Raw genomic sequence first — 25660 nt, forward strand, 5'->3', positions numbered from 1 at the left:
CCTAAGCGCACCGCTGATGATTATATAGTATATGTCTATTCTCACGGCATATAAAACCCTAAGCGCATCGCTGCCGATTATATTGTATATGTATATTCTCACTGCATATAAAACCCTAAGCGCACCGCTGCCGATTATATTGTATATGTATATTCTCACTGCATATAAAACCCTAAGCGCACCGCTGCCGATTATAATGTATATTCTCACTGCCTATTATATTGTATATTATCTTGTATATATTTTGCTGAACATAAGAAATCACACAAACTATTGAAGTACAATGTATAGAACCAAACAATAGTGAAATATGGACACAGCTTATATCCATTATTAAGGTAACAAATGTTATCCAATTACCTTTGTCCTACAAGACCATTTGAAATAACCAAACAATTGCAGGACTCCACCTCACATATAAGGAATAAACTACACACAGACAAGACACATCCCAGACTAAGTTGGACTGTAGGCAAGTGAAACGCATTGGACTGCTGCACCCTCAGAAAACTGTACACTTGCCGGCAAAAGCTTGGCCACCCAGCATCGAGACACAAGACCCACTGGCAGCACCCGCCTTGAGGGACACTGTAACAAGCACTGTAGCGGAGGATGAGATACACGGGTAAACCCGACCACTAGAAGACCGCTTACCCAGCCACGAGAAAACGGTAAGTAGTACATGCACTCAACTTACAAGAGAAAGGAGTTACAAAAATAAATGTCTATAAAAGGAATTTGATGCCAATGGCATAAAACAGATACGGCCGTGCTACTTAAAGCACTGTGGCCATGCAGGTAGTATAACTTAATACATTATGCTTTACGTTCTTGTTTAGCGTTATACAGGTTGAGTCTCCCATATCCAAAATGCTTGGGACCAGGGGTATTTTGGATATCGGAATATTCCGTATTTTGGAATAATTGTATACCATATTGAAATGTCTTAGGAATAGGGCCCAAATCTATACACAGAATGAATTTATGATTTATATACACCTTATACACAAAGCCTGCAGGTAATTTTATACAATATATTCAATAACTTTGTGACTCAAACAAAGTTTGTCTACATACATGAAATTCATTTATGTGTCATATACACCTTATACACACAGCCTATAGGTAATTTTATAATTTATTTTTAATAATTTTGTGCCTTAAACAAAGTTTGTGTACATTGACCCATCAAAAATCAAAGTTTTCACTATCTCAGTCATGCTAAAAATATTCCGTATTTCGGAATATTCCATATGTCAGAATATTTGGATATGGGAGACTCAACCTGTAGTGCCGACAGGGTTAAAGTGCTGTAAGTAATATTACAACTGTGATTGTATTATGTTGTCGGCAATCTCCGGTCAGCATATTCACTGTTGACTAAAGGTACGTATCTCCTCTTTACTCCACTGCCAATACTTTGCAATAAAACAATATATAAATTACTTAAGTTAATTCAATAGTAATTGTATCGCTTATTGTTTATCTTATTGCTGAATTTAATTTACCTCTAATGCACCTTATCTATTGCTGAATTTAATTGACCCTAATGCACCTTATCTGCATGTTATCGCTATGCTACAATTGTAAAATAAATATATGCAATTATTACTAGCTGGTGGTCTGGCAGTATCTCTCAGTGATCTGCACCATCCTTTGGTCTTTTGAGTCTAACAAGATGCCCAGTCCTCATTGAGAGAAAGCATCCCAACAACATGTTACTGCCACCCCCATACTTATTGCTGGAACAGTGTTTGCTATGGGAAAGGTTAGTATGAGGCCACAAATTGCCACATACGTATAGCCTGAGTGTTGGGGAACAGCCTTGTGTAGGCAGTGCCTTGGTTATATGATGCAGCTTTTATGTCCTCACAGGTGATCCAACAGTGCTCACCGGGATATCCAAGCTCCTTGTCCTATCTTGTGCACGTCTACAACTTTCATTTTCTTAGAATGCACTGTGGCAAGGGTATTTAACATTCGGCTCTCCAGCTGCTGTGGAACTACACATCGCAGCATTCCCTGGCACAGTTCTATTAGGGCAAGCTAAAACTGTGGCAGGGCATTCTTGGATGTGTAGTTCCACAGCAGCTGGAGGGCAGCATGTTGAATATCCCTGCTCTGTGGTCTTAATTTTCACAGCTTTCCCTCAGATTCAGTACGACCGGTGGGCCCAATTCAGAGATGGATACAATGGCGTATAAGTTGCAATGCACACGCGCTGTGATTGCTTTGTGATTACGCTCACACAGAGGATCCACAAAGGAAAACGCAGGCGTGTATGACCATTAGAACACCGTTTCATGGGTGTGCATAAAATAGCCATTACGATTACGTTCGCAGCATGAGAGCCCTCAGCATGCGAGGAGAGCTGCAGTGTTTGCGGTTGGTCAGACCTTCCGCAAGGGCTAGATGGCTGCTCGATGGGCGTCAATGGTACTTATATTTACGCAAGTAAGCGATGTCGTATGCAGAAGAGAAGGCAGCAGTGGGCGTCCTTATGCTCTTTGCAGATATTAGCTTATTTTCACAGCTGCATTGCGTACACAATGGCAGCTGCGATCGCGTAACGTCCATCTCTGTACCCAGGCCCAATGTTACTTGAATTAGTTTTTTTTTGTAATCCATAAAAGCAGAGATTAACCGAAAGCCAATTGTTAGGGCAATATTTTTTATATGCCTAAATGTGGAGCAAGCAACAAATTACAATGTCTCTAAAAAATTTGGAAAAATTTGCATATGAATAATGAATGAGTTTGAACATTTACTGTAAGTGCCTACCTGTTTGCAAAATTAATAATGCTGCCTGGAATAATCAGTGTGTCATTTGTAATACAACTCTGTTGACGTTTTAGGGAGTTAAAATCGCTGGCAGGCTGCTATGTATAAACACATGTATAATACCTAGTGAATTAATATGCCAAGTAGTGGTACAGTACACAAAGCCGTTGCCCACACTGGGAACAGACAACAAATGCACTTTAAAACATCTGATTTGCAGTGCCTAACTTAAGACATCAAATAAGCAAGCATATGCCGTGGTCCATCCATATTATTTAATATGTTTGATTGTTTTAACAATATAAAATAGTCAAGTATTGGTTATGCTACCAAATGAGACAACGTAAGAAATATACAGTACAATACATCTTGTATTTGTTTTGTTTTCTGATGCTAAATATGCTTTAGGTTACATTGGTTTCTTGTAGAAGCACACTTCAGGCAATGTTGGAGATGAATGTATTGTTGTACAGAAGTATAATGGGCAGCTGCTTTATATTGTTCAGAGAACACTGCGCAACGCATAGCACAAGAAAACGTGCTTAAAATGCACTCTAACATAGAGCACAGAATCCCAACACAGAGTTGTGCGGCTAGACGCATTCCTCCACAGTGGAAAAGTGCAATAGTTTAAAATGACGTGGCTTTATAGCAAAACTTTGTCACTGAAGAAATAAAGTCATAAAAACGTTCAGGCTTCCATAATATACAGGTGGAATGAAATGATTTGTAGTGTTTGTCCGGCCGTGTCCTGCCCAGTGCCAGGAGATTCGGCTGTGACTTCCTTATACACTCTGATCAAAGTCATTTTCTGGGGATCCTCCAGCACTAGTGGGGAACGGATTCAGTGTGTTGTAAAGTACACACTTTTGTCTTTTGTCCCAAAAACGGTTTTAAAAAAAACATTGGCACATTTGTTTCTGACACAGTGAAGGGAACTTCTGACACCGTATACAAAGGGAATGTCTTTCACATACACTCAATGTCAGGCCTGACGGCGTAGAGATGAAAAAGTCCACTTGTGATATCATAGGGAAAATGCACTGTTCTGAGGAGAGGACTGCTTTAATATTTAAACTTATAATCCATGTACATGTTGTCTCCTCCTAACAGTTATTTGGAATAGTGTCTATAAGAAAAACAACAAAACAGAGTTGCACCAATGACATCATTGGTATTAGCCTGTTTCTATTGCCAGGGCACAGTGGAGTCATTTAGGGGTCTGAAGTAATATTCATTAAAATGCAGACTAGCAAACCATTGGAGGTAAGTTGCATCACTGAGATCACTGAGATCTTATGTCTCGGTGATGTCACTAAGTCTTAGCTGATTTATAGGCTGCATACTTGTGAATAGACTTCAGCCCAGAATTAGCAATCTACACGGTGTGAAGACCTAGTGCACTTTACAATGTATTTTTTGCATGACCAACTGCAGCTCTGGCTCTGTAAGAGCATTCAATGCCAGTCCCAGAGGAAGACTTGTCTATCCTGTGCTAGGAGCAATGGACCAACCGTCTATAATGGGGCATAACTTCATGCTCTGGAAGATGGAGAGCAAATTCCAAGGCAACCAGCACAGGGAACTCAAATGCCATTAATTCGCGTCTGTTCAGACGAAGTTTTTCTTCCAGTTTCTAAACAGCAAAGAAAAATATATAATCAGATGCCGGTTAGTGCCTACAGTTCCCCAAAAATGTATAACATAAAAGGCATCCCATTACATGACTGTACAAACACGTGATATCCACAGAATGGTCATTTTACAATGCTCTGCAACCCTCACACCTTCCCATTTATTTTCAATCCGTAAAGCACTGTAGGAACCAGTTGTTGGGACAAAGAAAACTGCACTACCTTCTACTGATAAGCCCCACATTAATGCATCACATTGATGAGTTCCTGCCTAGCTGACAATAGCAGTCACAATGGCTGAAAGAGAGGTGGCACCTGACAACCTAACTTAGGCTGACAAAAAGAACAATACAAGGTTGCCCGCTTTCCCCTCTGATGTTTGCGCTAGCTGAGAAAATTAGAAGTAATACTGATATTCAGGGCCCTATAGTTGGCAAGGTCTCCCATAAGATCAGTCTCTTTTCAGACGACATCCTACTATGCTTACGGAAACCAGAAAGTTCCCTCCACATGCTGCCCTCAGTTTTAGATAGTTACGCAAAGGTATCATTCTATAAAGTTGACCACCACTAAGACTGAAGCTCTTCCTTTTCAAATTTCTGAAGCCTCGCTTGGTAGATTACAAGCTTCTTATAAATACGTTTGGCAGACTAGGTCACTTAGATACTTGGGAATCCATCTTATGGGGGACAATGACATCATTGAGTGTAACTATGGTCCTTTACTTACAGCATTTGCAAAGCTAACTAAAGATTGAATGTTTTACTGGTTGGGTCGAGTGGCTGCTGCTAAAATGGTCCTGCTCCCAAAGATCTTCTATCTTTTCTGTACCATCCCTCGTCTCCTTCCCAAATCGTTATGTAATAAATTCTGTAAAATAATAGGGGATTTTATCTGGAAGGGGAACAAACCGAAGATTGCTAGAGGCACCCTCTCTTTTCCTAAAGATGAGGGAGGGGTAGCATTCCCCGACCTGGAAACATATCAAGTTGCCTGTTCAATTGATCAGGCTAGAGATTGGTTTGCAGTTGACTCACTTACACCGTGGGTAAACATAGAAAGTGAGGCTGCGCCTACTTTTGCCCTTATGGATCTTTTATGGTTTCCTACAAGTTTCCCGGTGTATTAACCATTCAAAGATGTTTTTTAAGCGGATTTATAGGGTGTATTTTACCCCATATAAATAGCACAAAATTTGGACCTCCATCTCTAAGTACTGCTGGAGGAACTGTGGAGATGTAGGGGATATTTTCCACATATTTTGGTCCTGTCCTTTGGATTGAAGTGTTTAGTATGATCAGTAAAATGATTGGGGAGACTGTCCCAGTAGATCCATTAACTGCCCTGTTTCATTTCTACCCGGGTCAATTGTCCAAAGGGGATAGGTATCTCATGGACCATATCCTAGTAACCATCAAGACGGCTATCGCCCAGCTGTGGAGGACCGCCTCTATACCATGTCTAGTGGCCATTGAAAATAAAATTCAACAGCATTTTAATTTTGAGACAGCAGACTGCAAATATTCATCTTTGGCTTCTTCACCCCATATGATCTGGCTCCGGTGGAGTGAATACCTAGAGCAACAAGGGCGCGCCTCAATTCACAGTAATGTTATAGATCTTACAGGGGTATTCAATTTGGAGTAAAAATTTCGGAATCAGTGATAAATTATCGCCGATGACGTCATTTTCGCCAATTTCAATTATCCCGGTATTCAATTTCAAAGACTTTTCGCAGGTTCGAAAAGTCTTTGAAAAAAAAAAAACAGGGATAACTTTTCACCACTGAATAGGTGGCGAAAAAAAGGGCAGAATTGGGGTTTAGGGGTGCAGGCTTAAAAAAAATAACCTGCACCCATGGGAATGACACTTAAAAAATAACTGTGTCAAAAAAAAATAGGGACACCCCAAAAAATGTATTTAAAAATTTGGGGTGAAAAAAATAAAAAGGAAAAAAAAGTGTTTAAAAATAGGGAAATAGGTTCAGGGGTATTCTGCAAGTATGCGGAAGGTGTTTTCTAGAATAGATTATTAGCGGCAGGTGCATTTTTGCAGAATTTAAAAAAAAAACACTTTAGGGACTTAAAAATATGCTAGTACCCATTTTCATGTACCCCAAATTTGATGGGAGCACTTAAAAAAACGGAAAAAAAAACCAACCTAAGTGCTCTTCTGCAACACTTCTTCAATGTCGGAAAAAAAACACTTGCCGCGGCTATTTAAAACCCCGAGTTTTATTTGCAGGCAAAAATGGGGGTACCCATAGTGATCCCCCATGTTTTGACAGCTTTAGGGGGTCCTACAATTTATTCCAGGTAAATCCTGTTTTTTTTCGCCGATCCTATTTCGCTGGCTCCCGTTTTCGTAGCTTTTTAATTGAATACGGGGATAAAGAGGGCACGCGCCCGATACTTTATCCCAGGAAAAGCTCCGATGTGGAGCGAAAAGTCCAGCACGGACTTTTCGCTCCCATATTGAAAACCCCTATTAGTGTTCTACATTCTCCTCTACAGTCCGCATGATATATTTCCAGTGTGTTCTTTTGTCTATTTTGAGATTTTTGATTATTGTATTATTAGGTACTGTAATTTCGGGCTATTGCCCCTCTTTTTTGCTTTGTAATCCGCTGTCTATTTTCCCCTTTTTTCTGTATCCCAATTTGTTCTTATGTTATTCAATAAAAACTATAGTTTAAAAAAAAAAGAACAATACACATAACCAGGAGGTAGAGTGCAGCATGCCAACTTTAAAACTGTAGTAACTTTTTAATTAAAACATTGTAGATTGTAATAAATTGCTGTGATTAGTGGATTAATATTAAACCTTTTTTTTCAGGTGACTATATCTAGCATTGTAGTTGCCATAGTTCTGGCAAGCAGTGGAGCTGATGTACTTACATCTATGAGGTGTTTAACTTCATGTTTTCGGAGATCACTCCCAATTTTGGCTGCTAACAGGATGCAGGCTCCAGCACAAAGCTTTCTGTTTTGTTTGTTCAGCTTTCCCTTCAAGGCAAGTTTCTCAAAATATACAAATGCCATAGCCACTGTGGGTTCTTCATAGCCACAATCATCCTGGGCCAGTTTACGTATATCACGCTTCAGGCTATAAAGACGGGAGACAAAAGGATAAATTATTGAACCACATTGCAGATGGTAAATGGACCTATGAAATAACAAGTGTGTAAGTGTAGTGTGCAGTGATTAAAGTTACAGGGCAAAAGGACAGCCACCCATGTGACTGCAAAAAGGTCCTGATTTATACTAATATGTCTATGGGATACAGTCAGATCCATACACCCGCCTGCTGGAGGTAAAAGCTAATGGATGGCAAAGCTGATCAAGCTCATTTGCTGCAGATGTCCAAGGAAGCAGCTCCTGAATGTTATTTCCAAGTTTTTATGTCTGCCTCTATGCTTCTCAGTTTGTTTGAATTACACATAGTGGGGCCAATTCAGCATCCCCTCAATCACACTCTCACTACGTGCTCTGCACTAAAATTGGGATATTTGTACGTATGCAAAGTTATACACATCTATGTTGCAGGAGATCAGTCTGAAATTAGATGTGTTTCTGCATCTGCACAACTCAGTCCACAATATGGGCAATAGTGTTAGGTGTGTATGCAGCCATAGAACCTGCCCCAAATGATCCAATAACATGACTTCATAGATGAAGTTACCAGGCTGGATGCACGCATATCTACCCAAGCAAATGTTTGTGATTCTGCAGCTTACACCTATTGCCCTGGATAGGCAGGATGGGGGCGCGCTAATGTAGGCCGAGCACAATAATATGAGATATGGTAAGAACTTACCTTTGTTATCTCTATTTCTACGAAGTCCATAGGGTTCCACAGGACACCTTGGGGGTATAGGTGATGACGTCAGGCATCGAGCACCATAGAGTTAAGTTTTCAGCCTCCCAGGATGCACTAGGGTCCCCCTCCTATACCCCGCCCCCGAGCCAAGGCATCTCAGTTACGTACCAAGCCATAGGCCGGAGGAGGAGAAGGAAGAGAGAGAAAAAAAAGATCTGGACACACACAAGAATCACATTCTCACCAGAGGGAGACGGAAAAACCGGTGACCAGAGCAAAGCCCATCTGAAGCACAGGTGCGACAGGGCGGGAGTCCTGTGGAACCCTATGGACTTCGTAGAAATAGAGATAACAAAGGTAAATTCTTACCATATCTCATATTTTCTACTTCAGGGTCCTTAGGGTATCCACAGGATACCTTGGGGATGTCCCAAAGCAGTATCCTTCAAGGGTGGGGACGCTCCTGTGCTGAAAGGAGAATCCGCTGCCCGAAGGAAGCATCCTGAGAGGCAAAGGTGTCAAACGCGTAATACCTCACAAAAGTATGGACAGAGGACCACGCGGCAGCCTTGCAGATCTGGACTGCAGAGGCACCACGTCGAGCTGCCCACGAAGGACCCACAGACCTAGTGGAATGAGCCCTCACAGAGGATGGAACTGGCAGGCCCTCATGAAGATAAGCTTCTGAAATTGCCATACGGATCCAACCTGCCTAAGTTTGCTTTGAAGCAGGCCAACCCTTTTTACGGAAGCCATAGAGGACAAACAAGGCGTCCGACTTCCTAAACGAAGAAGTGCAGTCAACATAAATCCTTAAGGCCCGCACAACGTCCAAAGTGGCCTCACTCACTGAAAGGTCAGGTGAGTTAAAAGCCGGAACAACGATTTCCTCGTTGATATGAAAACGGGAAACAACCTTGGGAAGAAAATCAGGACGAGTGCGCAGCACCGCCCTGTTCCCATGAAAAATCAAGAAAGGGGGTCTACAAGAGAGAGCCCCTAAATCAGAAACACGTCTGGCCGAAGCGATGGCCAGAAGGAAAATTGTTTTAGCTGTCAGCCATTTAAGATCCACTGAGCCCAGTGGTTCAAACGGCGGTCCCTGGAGAGCCCTCAGGACCACAGCCAAATCCCAAGGTGCCACCGGTGGAACAAATGGTGGCTGAATTCGAAGAACACCTTGCATAAAGGTGCGCACATCAGGGATTGTAGCAATCCTACAATGGAACCAGACAGACAGGGCAGAAACCTGCACCTTCAAAGAAGCAAGGCGAAGCCCATGGTCTAGTCCCGCCTGTAGGAAGGCTAGCACTCTAGACAGACGGAACTCCCGAGGTGCATAACCTCTCGGTCGACACCACTGGAAGAACGTATGCCACACACGATGGTATATTCTTGCAGAAGCCGGTTTCCAAGCTCTTAGCATAGTTCGTACTACAGAGCTGGAAAACCCCCTGGACCTTAACATGGCCGTCTCAACAGCCACGCCGTCAAAGACAGCCGAGTCAGGTCCAGGTGAAGACAAGGACCCTGTGACAGTAGGTCCGGTCGTATCGGCAACCGCAGAGGAATGTCCACGGACAGACCCCGAAGGTCTGAGAACCAGTGCTGTCTGGGCCACGCGGGAACTATCAACAGGAGCGTCCCTCCTTCCTGTTTGAATTTCCGGATTACCCGTGGAAGAAGGGAAAACGGAGGAAAGAGATAAGCAAACCGGAACGTCCACTGGACGGACAGAGCGTCCACCAGAGACGCCTTTTCGTCTCTTGTGCGAGACCCGTACACCGGCAACTTGTTGTTGTGCCGTGACGCCATGAGGTCGATCTCTGGAAGACTCCACCTGTCCACCAGAAGTTGAAAGACGTCCTGGTGCAGAGACCACTCCCCCGGATGAACGTCCTGGCGACTGAGAAAGTCGGCCTCCCAGTTGAGGACTCCCGGGATGAATACTGCTGATATGGCCGGGAGATTGTGCTCCTCCCAGATCAGGATGCGGGACACCTCTACGAGTGCAGCCCTCCTTGCCGATTTATGTAGGCTACGGTGGTGGCGTTGTCCGACTTGACCTGCACGGGATGACCCTGGAGAACCCGATGGGCCTGCTGGAGAGCATTGAAAACGGCGCGGAGTTCCAAGATGTTTATCGGAAGCTCCTTTTCCGCCTGAGTCCATCTGCCCTGGAACAAGTGTGGACCCGTGACCGCTCCCCAGCCCCGAAGACTGGCGTCCGTTGTCAATAGGACCCAGTTCGCCACCCAAAACGGACGACCCTTGTTGAGATGGGTCGTCTGCAACCACCAGGCAAGGGACAGGCGAACCTCCGGAGTGAGCACCATCGTCTGGGGTTTGAGACTCTGAGGCAGTCCATTCCATTTGGACAGGATCAATTGCTGCAGAGATCTGGAGTGAAACTGGGCATATTCCACCATGTCGAATACGGACACCATGGAGCCCAGTAACCTCATTGCCGAGTGAAGAGACACACGGCGACTCTGCAGACAACTGCGCACCCTCAACTGCAAGGCAGAGATCTTTTCCCCCGTCACAAAGATCCTCTGCTGACTGGAGTCCAACAAGGCTCCGAGGTGCAGAATCCTCTGAGACGGGATCAGGGTGGACTTTTGCCAGTTTATCAACCAGCCGTGCCGTTGCAGTACTGCAATCGTCAGATCCAAATGGTGTAGAAGGAGCTCCGGAGATCCTGCTACCAAGAGAAGGTCGTCTAGGTACGACAACATGCGGACTCCCTGCAGCCGCAGGGAAGCCGCCATGACCGCCATAACCTTGGTGAACACACATGGTGCTGTCGCCAGGCCAAAAGGTAACGCCCGGAACTGGAAGTGATCGTTGCGGATTGCAAACCTGAGGAACTGTTGATGGCGCGAAAGAATAGGGACATGCAGGTAAGCGTCCTGTAATTCCAATGACACTATGTAATCCCCAGGTTCCAGCGCCAGAATGATGGACCGTATGGTCTCCATCCGAAACCTCGGCACCTGCAAGGACTTGTTGAGTGCTTAGAGGTTGAGGATCGGACGGTATGACTCGTTGGGTTTCTGCACCAAAAACAGATTGGAATAGAAACCCAGGCCCCTCTGGGAGAAAGGAACAGGCACTATAACTCCAGCCTGGAGCATAGTGTGCAAAACCTTCCGCTTTGTTCCGGTCTGATGGAAGACCCATGGTGAAGAATCAGGATGGGGGTCTGTGCCGAAAGGAGAGGGCATACCCGTGAGAAACCACCTCGTGAACCCAACTGTCTGTCGTGGTTACCGACCAACACTTGGCGAACCGTAGCAGACGGCCTCCCACTTTGGCAGGTTTGTCATCGGATTTAGGGGCCGGACATCTGGTACTCCAGGCCTGCTTCCGGGGCTTGGCCGATTTCTTGGGGCCAGCCTGTCGGGGAAAGGACTGTGCTTTAGGCCTACCCTGGGCCCTGTAAGGCCGAAAGGACGACGTACCTGAACTGGAAGGAACTGCAGCAGACAGGAGACATGCCGATTTGGCTGCCGCCAGCGTGGCTACAATTTTGTCCAGATCCGGACCAAATAGGACTTCTCCATTAAAAGGCAAAGCTTCCAAGCCCTTTTTGGAATCAGCGTCTGCCTTCCAAGATCGCAACCATAAGGTGCAACGAGCCGCCACAGCTGCCAAAGAAATCCGAGCAGTCAGAGTACTGATATCTAAAGCCGCTTCATTAATGTAAGTGGCCGAATCCCGGAGATTGCCTATCAACTCGGTCTGTTCAGCCGAACAGTCGGAATCCAAAGACGCCTCCAAACTATTAGCCCAGCGCTCCATAGCTCTGGCTACCCAACAAATGGCCATAGCCGGCCTGGCTGCCCCCCCCCCCCCCCTCGCGAGGGAATAAACAGACTTTAGGCAGATTTCCACCTTACGGTCCGTGGCATCCTTTAAGGAGTACATGGAGGGCATGGGCAACGTGGCACTTCGGACCAGGCGTGTCACGTGGGAATCCACCTGTGGCGGGGATTCCCACTTAGCAAAATAATTGTCCGCAAACGGATAAGCCACTGCTAAACGTCTTTGAGGCTGATACCGTTTGCCAGGATGTTTCCACGCCTCCTCTAAGTGGTCCACCAATTGACCCGAAAGAGGAAACACTGTGGCATCACCGTTAACATCTTTGAAAAAGGCATATTTGGATTTTGATACCGGAGGTTCATCATCCTCAATAACTAAAGCTGTGCGGACTGCACGAATAAGGCCAGGTATATAAACCTTAGACTTAGCGTCCGACTCTTTAGTGCGGAGAGGTTCCTGGTCCGAAAGATCCAGAATCTCCCCATCATCGGTCGTCCCCTTGTCATCTTCATAAGGAGTGGACAGAGACGCCACCGGCCGCTTATGAGGCCGCAATGCAGACTCCCCTTGTAACACGTCTGACAAATGCTGCACAGAACTTGTCAGAGAATTAACCCACGCAGGCTCCTGAGAGACCTGAGGAGGGGAAATAGGGAGACTATGGGGTACCATCAGTTGTCTCGGGAACCCCTGCATGGGTAACACCACTGACTGCTGGGACAATCCCATCTGAGGGAACGCAGGTTGCGGAGCTAACTGGCCCACTAGGGTTGTATGCGCTTTAGTGAAACAAGCCCAGGGCAGTTCCCGAACCGGAGCAGTGACAGTAATTGGCCGTGTCAATAAAAAACACTGCCGACATAGCCCCTCCGCGCTACCCTCCCCCTCCGCTATAGGTACCTTACACGTAGTACACAGAAGCTGGGGAGGAAAATCACTCTCAGACATGATGGCAAGTATGTGACCCCTCTCACTGATACGCGTTAGTATAGTGGGAGAACCGCCCTGCAATCACCGCACCGCAAGGGCTTTAGCAGAAAAAGAGCAGGGACAGTGAAAAGGCTGACAATAGAAAGTGAAAGTACAGGCAGCAGACGCTAGCAGCAGTCACATACAATGCAAAGAAATTAATCCCTGCACTATCAGCGCTGATCCTCAACTACGCAGACACCGGGCCTGGTAGGACACAGCGCTGTATACACAGACCTGTTCCAATGGAGGAGAGGTATGCTGGGGGAACCAGACCACGATGCCACCGATCAGCAGCTTCCAGCAGTGTTCACCATGCTTCCATAAAGATGGCCACCGAGGAGCAGAGAGGAGGCCGGCCTGGGGGAGGAGCGCTGCCACAGAGCCAATCAGCAGGTGCAGAGAGGGCTGTGTGCAGCGGGGGAGGCGCTGGCTGTGTACAGGGAAGGCGCGCTCCCCTGGAATGCAATTAACCCCTGGGACGCCGCAGCGCTACCGCTCAGCTGCGGTCCGCTGTCCCAGGGGGGTAGTGGAAGCGCAGGTCCGTAACCTGGCTCCACGCTGCAGCCAGTCCCCAGGTAGCCCCCTGCCTGGGGACTCCGTACCATGTTCCAGCGGGACCCCGCCGCTTACCTGCTGTCCCCCTTAAATCCGGCCATGGTCCCAAACATCTGGGTTCACTGCTAGCTGTGACCCCAGATGCCTACCAGCATCCCCGGATCAGTACCGGCGTTCTGGTACCGGCGGGGGTGTAGGGAAGACAGCATGGACGTCAAGAATGACTGTCCATGCTGTACCTCCAGATGTGCAGCCACAGCTGCCTTGTAGAAAAACTTCAGGGGCTATCCTTAGCTCCCCTCTAACCAGGTGCATCCAACTCCGAGCAGGGCACCAACGAAACTGAGATGCCTTGGCTCGGGGGCGGGGTATAGGAGGGGGACCCTAGTGCATCCTGGGAGGCTGAAAACTTAACTCTATGGTGCCCGATGCCTGACATCATCACATATACCCCCAAGGTATCCCTATGGACCCTGAAGTAGAAAAGTGCATGTTAGCACAGCTGTGAACACATGCAGACCAAGGAAAAGCTGCATTTGCAAATGAAAAGCCATATTATTTGCAGGTGGTCAGGGGCAAACACAAATAGCAGATTATGATTGTCGCAAGCACTAGCGAATGCATGTCACTGGCTGTTTATAGCAACAAAGGTCTTGGTTTATCTTTGCAGCCTGACAATTGAAGCCTAGTCAGTACCCAGAGACAATGCTGCTAGCTTGTGTACAAGTTATTGTGCAGCTTCATTCAATTGTGCACATTTTCCATATTCTAGTCCTTTCAGTATTTGATTTAGTTATACTGTAGGTATAGTTGTGTGCGTCTAACAATGCATAGCTGCTGGATCTGGGCACATGTCTGAATAAGCTTTATTGGCGTTGCGCTCTTTCCACCCCATGATGGAGGCTCCCATGATTGCCTAGTAGCAGTCAGAGAGAGCATATAACATCCCTCAGTGGAACCATTCAGAATCAGTGCTGAAGGCCATGTTTTCCTATCATCACAGTGGGAGATGAAAAAGGGAACGTGAAATGCTCATTCAGTAGCATTGTTGTCAGGCTGGTCATTAGGGAAGGGCAGCACTCCTAGTATAATGAGAGGCATCATGGTGTATGGAACCTTTTACAGTGCGATTATATATTAGGAATATTGACATAAATCTCCTCTACCTTATGGGACCTTATGTGGAATAGCAAGCCTTACGTCACATATTCCATACAGTATGTACAACTTGTAATGCTGACAATGGCAGTGGTGAAAATGGTGGCAGTGTTCTAAGTAAATAACACAAGGATAGGAGGTTGGGACGTGTTACTAGCAGCAGCCTTAATGGGTGACTCCACAGCTCATGGGTGTAATACAGAAATACATCTATTCTAAACATACAATTAGCATTAAATCCTGTCAGTTTAAGTTTATTGATATACGTGTGGTGATTTACAGAAAACATTGTAATAAATCATGGTTCACTATCATTGTAACACAATGTATTCTGGAAATACAGCGGTTTATGTCCTGTATTTGGTGTAAGGGGACTGAACACACACTGTACTGTACTGTACCTTCTTATCTTACTGAGAGTCAGCTTAATGTGAGGAAACTTCTCCTTGAAAGTTTCATTCATATCTTTCTTGAGGTCAGAAGGTTTTACATACTCTATAACAGTGGTCTGCAGAGGAAAGTACAAGTCAGTAGATACAGATGGAACAATAATTATTCTTAATTGACATATTTCTAACTTTTAATCATTTGTGAAGCTGCAGTTCCAGGCTGGCAATTAGGATCAATGTTGCTTATTTTTAGCAACATTTATGTACATAGCCCCAGCATACTTTTGCAGCAATTCGGAACAAACACAGCAATAAAACCACTGGGTACTAGTATACAGATAATGGGGTAAGAGGGCCCTGCTTGATTTAGGCCAATTGCTGCAGATTGATATCGCAATGTGGGTTAAGATATAGAGGTTTGGCCTATTACAGTTCATTATGGACTTCTTTACTGCTACTGTAATTCTTGTTCATCCCCTAAATAAAACAAGCAATCCAGAGACATTAAACATTACGTTAACACTGAGAAATCTACACGGTGGTTACATATTACTGCAGCAATTGTCCAATTACAGAGAATGGATGGCTACAGAGATAAGCACATGTCACATGACCGTTGGGCTAACCTTAAATGACACAAGTGCTTATAATGCTACTGAAATTCCCTGTGCGTCAACATATTTGTCTATTAACCTCAATGTACCCATGATTTATAATCACTTGTGGTTTTACACTCACACAAAATAATCCTGTCACTCCCTCCCCCAGAAATATAATAATCATTCACTGTGGCCATTCATATGGGCACAGCCCAAACATGAGATCTGTAGGTTTGTCTGTGGGGAAGAGAAGTTGGCTCCCAAGCTACCAAGACCTTGAGACAAAATGGATTGGTCTCTTCATATGTAAGCCGGGTGTGGTATGTTAGGTCAACAATTCTCATGTCAACAGGCATCAGGTCGACATGAGAATGTTGATATGGGTGAAGAGTCAGCATATTGACAGTGACAATGTTGACATTAATCACGTCTGCACGAATGACGTCGACTTGATATAATGCCGGCCTAATTTCCCTGGGGGACCAACAGTCACTTACCAGGCCCTGGTGGTAGCGGCCATGTGACCAGCACTTTCGGTGGAGAGGTCTGACTGAGCTCGTCCCGGGGAGTACTTTAGCCTTACCACTGTGTACACGTCGACATTCTGAGGATGTTGAGATGGTGCCTGTCAACATGTTGAACCATGTCGACACATTCTAATGTCAACATTGTTACTATCGACCATGTGCCCGGATCCCATGTAAACTGGGCACAACCTCCCACCCACAATTTAGGTAAAGAAAACAATACATATTTGTAATTGGGCAAGGTGGGTGTATTCCCTATATTTTGCCTGCGCAAGGTTAAGGTCAGCGGATCTAGAATCAACTTCAAATGTTGACAAATCTAGGCCAAATGTTAGGCTAAGAAACATTAGTATGTTACAGCACAATATATGCGTGTGAAATGCGCCTACACGTGAAAAGGAGGCCATACTTTAAAAAACGGTCATGACCCACTTTTCTATAGCAAACATTGGTGGAGTCATCCACACTACGTTTAACTGAAGGGTCAAGGACTGAATATGCAAAATTTGGGCAAGCAGATTCCAGTGGTGGTTCCCCTATTCTACCAGTGCAGGCTTCTCTCTAACAAGCCATATTGCCATATCCAGACATAGTGACCACAACTTAAACAAGTTCCAAAGTTACTTTATATAGTTTAGTTACTATATATACCTCATAACAGCACTATCTGCAGGCTATGTCATACATGCACGCTGGCATACACAGGTATTGCATACACAAATGCAGTGACGGCTGAAGTGCTGGAAATAATTTGGTCTTACAATAAAACTCTTTGCAGGCCTGAATGACGCAGCCGTACCCCAGACTCTGAAAGGCAGAACTGTGGCAATATCAATCTAGCATGTTGCCTTTTAACACAATTGAATAAATTAATTTCTGAACAGTCCCAAGGCTGAAATAATGCTGTAAAGCAGTGGTCAGGGAACAGTGGTAAATTACCTCACATGGGGTAAAAATGAAATTCCTGGGGGTAATGGACGGACAGCCGGGCATGCAAAAGAATCATTCTATAATATAGAATGATTCATATGCATGCCCGGCTGTGCCGCAGGGAGGCTCTAAGCCGGACGCCTGCTGAGATGTTATTACCAGCGGGCGCCCGGCTCCTTCCCTGCAGCGGCGCGTTAGCCGGAGGCTGGAGTTCTCTACTGAACTCCAGCTTCCGGCTCTCTCCATGCGCACTACGGGAGAGACATCATGTTAGCCGGAGTTCTCTTCTGAACTCCAGCTTCCGACTCTCTCCATGCGCACTACGGGAGAGACATCATGTTAGCCGGAGTTCTCTTCTGAACTCCAGCTTCCGACTCTCTCCATGCGCACTACGGGAGAGACATCATGTTAGCCGGAGTTCTCTACTGAACTCCAGCTTCCGGCTCTCTCCATGCGCACTACGGGAGAGACATCATGTTAGCCGGAGTTCTCTTCTGAACTCCAGCTTCCGACTCTCTCCATGCGCACTACGGGAGAGACATCATGTTAGCCGGAGTTCTCTTCTGAACTCCAGCTTCCGACTCTCTCCATGCGCACTATGGGAGAGACGTCATGTTAGCCGGAGTTCTCTTCTGAACTCCAGCTTCCGACTCTCTCCATGCGCACTATGGGAGAGACGTCATGTTAGTCGGAGGCTGGAGTTCTCTTCTGAACTCCAGCTTCCGGCTCTTTCCATGCGCACTATAGGAGAGACGTCATGATGTCTCTCCCATAGTGCCGAGGAGCAGCCGGGCGGACAGGACGGCGGCGGATGCAGGAGAGGGGATTAAGGTAAGTGTTTTTTTTTGTAAAAGCGGCACTACAGGGGCATTATATGGGAGCACTACTACAGGGGCATTATATAGGGGCACTACTACAGGGGCATAGCTATGGGGGCACTACTACAGGGGAATTATATGGGGGGCACTACTACAGGGGCATTATATGAGGGCACTACTACAGGGGCATTATATGGGGGCACTACTACAGGGGCATAACTATGGGTGCACTACTACAGGGGCATAACTATGGGGGCACTACTACAGAGGCATTATATGGGGGCACTACTACAGGGGCACTACTATAGAAGCATTATATGGGGGCACTACTACAGGGGCACTACTATAGGGGCATTATATGGGGGCACTACTATATGATTTCCTTCCTTTCAAATCAAGGGGGTAACGTCGGCGTATCTAAATATATTTTGGGGTAAAAGGTAAAAAAGTTCCCTGACCCTTGCTGTAAAGACTTACCATATAAGAAGGGAATATCAAAACCCGCTTGTGCTTGCCACATGGCCACTGAGGATCGTCCAGCAGATTTGGATCATACTCAATAAAGTCTCCTATGTCGCTACCTATGTAAGGTACGAAATATAAAAGAGGATAAAAGTATCTGGTAAGCCATGGGAAAGCATAAAATCATTCAGGGACTGTGCACTTTGCTTCACAACACGTACATTTATTTTTTTTGCAAAAACTCTAATAAATAGGGAAATTCCAAATAATACATTTGTTGAAGTGCTCTGCTACAGTACCTTCACTGGCTTGTTGGACCCTGCCTAATGTGAGCAGGTTTGTGCACATTATTTGCCATATACTTTACATACTGTATGGTGGGCACTATTGGATTAGTGATGGAATTGAAAGCTGCCATGCAGAGGTTATGTATGTATGCAATCTATTTGAGACCTTAATTACTTTATTGCCTGAACTTTGATTATTACATTACTGCTTGAAGTCATTATATTTGGAGGTGGTGTGCTGTCAGAATGTGTCCATACTGTATTATATTTTGCAATTGGATCCCTAGTAATAATGATTTAATGTGTATATGATTAAGGGTCGTTATAGTTATTAGTATTAATGTACTATTATAAAGGGTGATGGAATGTTCTAATGGGCCCATGGTAGTGCTACCTGAATAAAGGGGGAGCAGAGCTTCAACTGCATTCATTTATATGTATTAGTCGATTTTAACTTGTGTTTTGATATTGATGGTTGCTAAGCAACCTATGGTTGCGCTCAGGTGGGTGGGCGCTAGCCGGTGATGTCATCGGTTGGCGACGTGCTGTCTGGCCACGCTGTCCGGGGTCTCGGCGGCTGGCGTTCTCCAGATGAGGCAATCATTGAGTGCTAATTAAATGTGAATGGGGGTATTTAAATGTATTTGGTATGTGTATGTGAGTAATGATTGTCCCTGACGACAGGGTAACTCCCGAAACGTAGGAAATAAAAGATCGTTTTAATTCCCTGTGATGAGAAGTCTCTAGAGTGCCTCCTATACTGGATATAGATATAGATATATACACTACCGTTCAAAAGTTTGGGGTCACTTAGAAATTTCCTTATTTTTTAAAGAAAATCTGTTTTTTTCAATGAAGATAGCATTAAATGAATCAGAAATAAAGTATATACATTGTTAATGTGGTAAAAAAAAGTATACTAGCTGCAAACATCTGGTTTTTAAAGGAATATCTACATAGGTGTATAGAGGCCCATTTCCAGCAATCATCACTCCAGTGTTTTAATGATACATTGTGTTTGCTAGGTATGCAGTCAGGAAGTCGGCAGACGTACTCCCGATGGCCGGCTTCCCGACTGCTTCATCCCGGTGAGGGTTAAATGACAGGCGTCTAAATGTAGACGCCTGTCATTTTACCCACGCCGGGAGACCGGCGCCCGGCATCCCGGTCGAAGTGATGCCGGGCGCCACTGCGTACAGCCGAAGGGGGGGGGGGGGAGGGTTAGGTTTAGGGCTCTCAAGGGGGACTTAGGGCTAAGCACACCCCCGGGAGGTTAGGGTTAGGCTAGGGGGATGGAGGGTTAGGGTTAGGCACCCCCAGGGGGGACTTAGGGTTAGGCACCCCCCCGGGGGGTTTAGGCAGCGGGGAAGGGGGGGGTTAGGTTTAGGCACTGGGGGGAAGGTTAGGATAAGGCACCCCTAAGGGAGGGTTAGGGTTAGAAATAGGTTAGCTAATATTTACCTTCGACGATCGGGATTTCCTCCTCTGCCGGCCTCCTGGTGTCGGGATTCCAACCGCCGGGGACGGGTCCGGCGGTAAATCATATCGATTCCGTTTGCTAAGCGCGTTAGAAGACTAATGGATGATTACAAAACCCTTGAAAACCCTTGTGCAATTATGTTAGCACAGCTGAAAACGTGTTTGCTTGTTAGAGAAGCTATAAAACTGGCCTTCCTTTGAGCTAGTTGAGTATCCGGAGCACCATATTTGTGGGTTCGATTATACTCTCCAAATGGCCAGAAAAAGAGAACTTTCATGTGAAACTCGAGTTTCTATTCTTGTTCTTAGAAATTAAGGCTATTCCATGTGAGAAATTGCCAAGAAACTGAAAATTTCCTACAACAGTGTGTACTACTCCCTTCAGTGAACAGCACAAACAGGCTCTAACCAGAGTAGAAAGAGAAGTGGGAGGCCCCGGTGCACAACTGTGCAAGAAGACAAGTACATTAGAGTCTCTAGTGTGAGAAATAGACGCCTCACAAGTCCTCAACTGGAAGCTTCATTAAATGGTACCCGCAAAACGTCAGTGTCAACGTCTACAGTGAAGAGGCGACTCCAGGATGCAGGCTATCTAGGCAGAGTGGCAAAAGAAAATTCATATCTAAGACTGGCCAGTAAAAGGAAAAGATTAATATGTGCAAAAGAACACAGACATTGGACAGAGGAAGATTGGAGAAAAGTGTTATGGACAGACGAATCGAAGTGTTTGGATCACACAGAAGAACATTTGTGAGACGCAGAACAAGTGAAAAGATGCTGGAAGAGTGCCTGACGCCATCTGTCAAGCATGGTGGAGGTAATGTGATGGTCTGGGGCTGCTTTGGTGCTGGTAAAGTGGGAGATTTGTACAAGGTAAAAGGTATTTAGAATAAGAAAGGCTATCACTCCATTTTTGCAACGCCATGCCATACCCTGTGGACAGCGCTTGATTGGACCCAAAGCACAACTCCAAATTACGCAAGAACTATTTAGGGAAGAAGAAGGCAGCTGGTATTCTGTCTGTAATGGAGTGGTCAGCGCAGTCACCAGATCGCAACCCCATTGAGCTGTTGTGGGAGAAGCTTGACCGTATGGTATGCAAGAAGTGCCCATCAAGCGAATCCAACTTGTGGGAGGTGCTTCAGGAAGCGTGGTGTGAAATTTCTTCAGATTACCTCAACAAATTAACAGCTAGAATGCCAAAGATCTGCAATGCTGTAATTTCTGCAAAAGGAGCATTCTTTACCGAGAGCAAAGTTTGAAGGACAAAATTATTATTTCAAATAAAAATCATTATTTCTAACCTTGCCAATGTCTTGAGTATATGTTCTATTCATTTTGCAACTCATTTGATAAATAGAAGTCTGTTTTCATGAAAAACACGAAATTGTCTGGGTGACCCCAAACTTTTGAACGGTAGTATACAATATATATATATATATATATATATATATATATATATATATATATACATACACACACACACACACACACACATATATACACACACATTTCAAAGTAAGGAAATATAAATGGAGTCTTCTTTAAGAGAGCTACTGTAACTGTAAAGAACATACTTGAGCATTGAAATCAATATCCCATCTAAAGACCATGGCAGGTTAAAAAAAATACTGTACGTCTGTAAAACGATCACATCACCTGTATCAGTGCTTCCCTGGATACTATTGGCTCTTCCCAGGGTCAGGTTGCGGTGACTTGCGTTACGAAACTGAGAGAAGGAACAAGTGGAGTCTATTGTGTTTCGGCGGGCTCCCAAGGCACTGGTTGGGTATAGAAACTGTGTATATGATACAGTCTGGAGAGAAGAATAGATTGTCAGCAGTTAATCACTGAACATTAAACATTTAAACACAACTGCTGTAATTTCTTCCATGCATTCCCTTCTCTGTTATATGGTGACATAATATGCTGATCTTGTGTAGCTACTGACGGCTATTTCTAAAGAGAAGAACACAATTACGTGTGTTATTCATAAGGTTATTTCCAATTACTTTATATTTAACTTGTAATTATATCTTGAAGGCCCTCATAGTTGTTTTTGCCCAACTGATCTGAAAACCGTTTTTTTACTGACCTTAACTTTTGGGTTCCATTGGTCACAATATAAAAACTTGACGGCCAATACCAACACTGACCTGTGTGTAGATTCATGTGCTAACCTACAATTCGCATAGGCTCCCTCATGTGGTTTTGGTTTGACCCCCTACCAACTCAATGACTGGTTATGACCAATTTAGTCTACCATCTGTGTGCACAAACGGAGTACAGATGGGGTTATCTGGCAGTTGTGTTGAGTGATTGGATCGGCACAGTCATGGCTAGCTTCATAGAGGACTTTGGGTTACACATCTACTTTTAGAAAATAATAAATATACATTATTCCTAAAGGCATTAGGAAATTTCCAGAAACTCTCAAAGCATTAAGATACAGGTCAGTGTTGTAGATTATTTCTTAACACAAATGAGCAAAATCCAGCGATTTGCTTCCCTAAACAAATTTACGTAACACACTCTGGGTAAATAGGATTTCAAAAGTTCTTCAAGCATACTCCATAGAAAATGACAAACTAAATACTGAGATAGAAGTTATCTTATTATCTTGCCAAAAAAACCCAACCCACTATCTAACATGAGGCCACATACATTTAACATCACCTTTGTTCAATCATGCAGTTATCTGGCAAAGTGGAATTTCAGGCATAAAAAGGAGACCACCACCCAAATAAAAAATCACAGAGACAAACCCCTTCCCCCCTACTGGTTGTAATGTTCATAATTTCAAAGTAAAATCTTGGAGAACTTTAAATGTATCCACCACTCAATAGAAATCTATTAGTACTGCTGATAGCACGGCCTCTGCCCTAACTCTTTACAACAACTACTCAACTAAATGTATTGTGTTTCTGCCTGTCATCACCTGACTATCATTGAGCACTGACTTTCTCATACCTCAAATGCAATTGTGATTTCATGCATGACAACAGGACACCAATGCTCAGATGTGCCCAAAAGACAAATAGAATTTATAGGGCATGGTTTTTCTCAAGTGATCTGGCAACTGTCGTATTCAGTATTTACTTCTGAGCATGGTGGTTACTGCCTACTGGCCAGCCATAAAAACAATGGTGTAAGGGCGTATTTTCCTGCCAGACCACTAACATGACAATTCACTTTCATGTGATAACTTGTGCTGCCTTTATAGCAGGAATGTAAAAGTAAATGGCATTACTTAAAAGGAGAGAAGCATATGCTTTGCTCAGTGCAAATCACTTAGAGAAAATATATATATAATATATATATGGAATCGGTATGTAATGCCGGCAGTCGGGATGCCTCCTGTCAATATACCAACAGCGGCATCCCGATGGTTGGTATTCCGACAGGGGTCGGGTAAGTATACTATGTCTCCCCCCCTTCTCCACCTAACCCTTCCTTCTTGTAGCCTAACCCTAACCCTCCCCGCACCCTAACCCTCCCCGTTAGTGCCTAAACCCAAGTCTTCCCCATTCGTGCCTAACCCTATGCCACCCCCCTTCCCCGGGATGCCTAACCCTAATCAACCCCCCCAAAACCTAACACTAACCCTGCTATGCTACCTAAACTTAACTCCCCCGTGGCTAACAGCTAATTTTCCCCAGACTTACCTGGTTCGGGATGGCGTCTGTCTGTGTTCCGGCATCGGTATTAAGATAGGCGTCAGTATTTTGACGCCTACCCTAAGTCCCGTGTCGGACTTTCATCGTCGGGAACACACACATTTATTAATTATATATTACACTCAATAAGAACACACTTTAAGAGCCTTACCGGAGTTTGCCAAAATGCAAGTTGACAAACCACAATGATTCTTTGGACAGTGAGTCAAAACTGGGGCTTTTTGGCCAGTCACATCACATCTATGTTCAGATGAAAAAATTAAGCTTTCAAAGAAAAGATCACCATACCTACTGTGACACATGTAGGAGGCTCGGTTATGTTTTGGGGCTGGTTTGCTGTGTGTGGCAGAATGTGCTTGAATCTGTGCAGGGCACAATCAAATCTGAAGACTATGAAGGCATTATGAAGCAAACATACTGGCCAGTGTAAGAAAGCTCTGTCTCAGTTGCATTTACCATCATCTCGTGTCCTGTACATGCTCTTTATGTGCATTAATTTGAAAGCTCTCTGTAATCATTAAAACAGCTTTGCGTTATTGGAACATAGTGGTGTAAAACTGTCAGAAGTGTATATAATACTCTTGGGTCAAGTAGATCGACCAATGGTTCTCAAACCATTAGTCAGCTGTCCCAACAATGCATGCTATCCAGGTCCCAGCACAGACTGACAGGGTAACTAAGTACAGATTAGTACACCTACCAGTAGAAAGTAAGCTGCTTTGTAGGTAACAAGGAACAGGTTGGAAAAGCAATTCTTACACTCTCACCTTCCCATCAGCACCAAGCTCCACTCCTTCAAGACCAAGAATCATTTCTCTTGTATTCATTCCACCGGAGGAATGGCGCTGTCTTGTACCTTCCAGTTTCAAGTCCCTGTACATGACATGAACACGGTGAAAACATGTACCCAGCCAGTACAACCTTTTCATCCATCAATATGATTACTTTGTAATGATGAGTGGGAATTTGCATCAGAAACAGTCACTATAATGTACAGTATTATCCTTTTTTGTAAATCTAAGCAAAATAGCTATAGAAGACTACACTAAAAAGGCGAACAATAGGCACAAACATTAAATGAGCATTTGTCACAGCGCGCCGGACACCGGCACGCTTCTACCAGGTCTGGCAGCCTAGGGCGAATACCACAACGCCCGCTGTTGTGTCCTCTGGCTTCCTCCTCGGTGGCAGTGTGCAGCTGGTGGTTCCCCTGGGAGGTGTGGGGAGGGCACGGGCCGACCTGTGTGAAATTTAAAGGGTCAGGCACGCCAAAAGTGACATCACGTTTAGCACACGAATTTAACGCCTCCATATAAGAGCGAGTTTCTGGGCACTAGACAGTGCCAGAGTATAGGCTCCCAAACCATACTCCCAATTACTAATCACTAGTGATCCCTACTGCTCGTTCCTGACCTTGACTTGCTTCTGACAAGATTCGGTCTCCTCACTGGTACTGAGCTTGGTAATTCAGAATTGACCATGGTTATTCTCAGCGACCTGTTTCTGTCTGATCCCTGGTACCGTATCGTCTTTTGGTTCTGACCCAGCTTGTCAACTATGCCTATGTACTTCCTACTACACTGCAGTGGAACAAGCATATGTACTAAGGAACCAGGGACCTGATTCAGACTCGCTCGCTAGGTAGCTTCCGATGGTTGCATACACATCCTGGAGATGGTGTGCGCAAGTGGGCATCTTAAGACAGGCTGGTGGGCATCTGCATACACAGAGTGCATACACAGAGT

At 44.8% G+C, this 25660-nt stretch overlaps 1 protein-coding gene across 3 annotated transcripts in view; it reads right to left on the reverse strand.

Moving 5' to 3' along the window:
* Positions 1–3042: 3042 nt before the first annotated feature.
* The window catches only part of CABLES1 (Cdk5 and Abl enzyme substrate 1), a 159264-nt gene continuing 136646 nt past the window's right edge, over positions 3043–25660 (reverse strand). For all 3 annotated transcript variants that reach the window (XM_088469614.1, XM_088469613.1, XM_088469612.1), the window contains exons 5-10: positions 24683–24788; positions 21898–22054; positions 18488–18591; positions 15149–15255; positions 7313–7520; positions 3043–4417 (exon numbers count right to left, since the gene is read on the reverse strand). In XM_088469614.1, coding sequence (XP_088325740.1) covers positions 4277–4417; positions 7313–7520; positions 15149–15255; positions 18488–18591; positions 21898–22054; positions 24683–24788 — 823 coding nt within the window. In that variant the 3' untranslated portion in view covers positions 3043–4276. The remainder of the gene's footprint in view (positions 4418–7312; positions 7521–15148; positions 15256–18487; positions 18592–21897; positions 22055–24682; positions 24789–25660) is intronic.

This window comes from Taudactylus pleione, unplaced genomic scaffold (assembly GCF_031769625.1).
Source record: "Taudactylus pleione unplaced genomic scaffold, aTauple2 ptg000093l, whole genome shotgun sequence".
Lineage (NCBI taxonomy): Eukaryota > Metazoa > Chordata > Amphibia > Anura > Myobatrachidae > Taudactylus > Taudactylus pleione.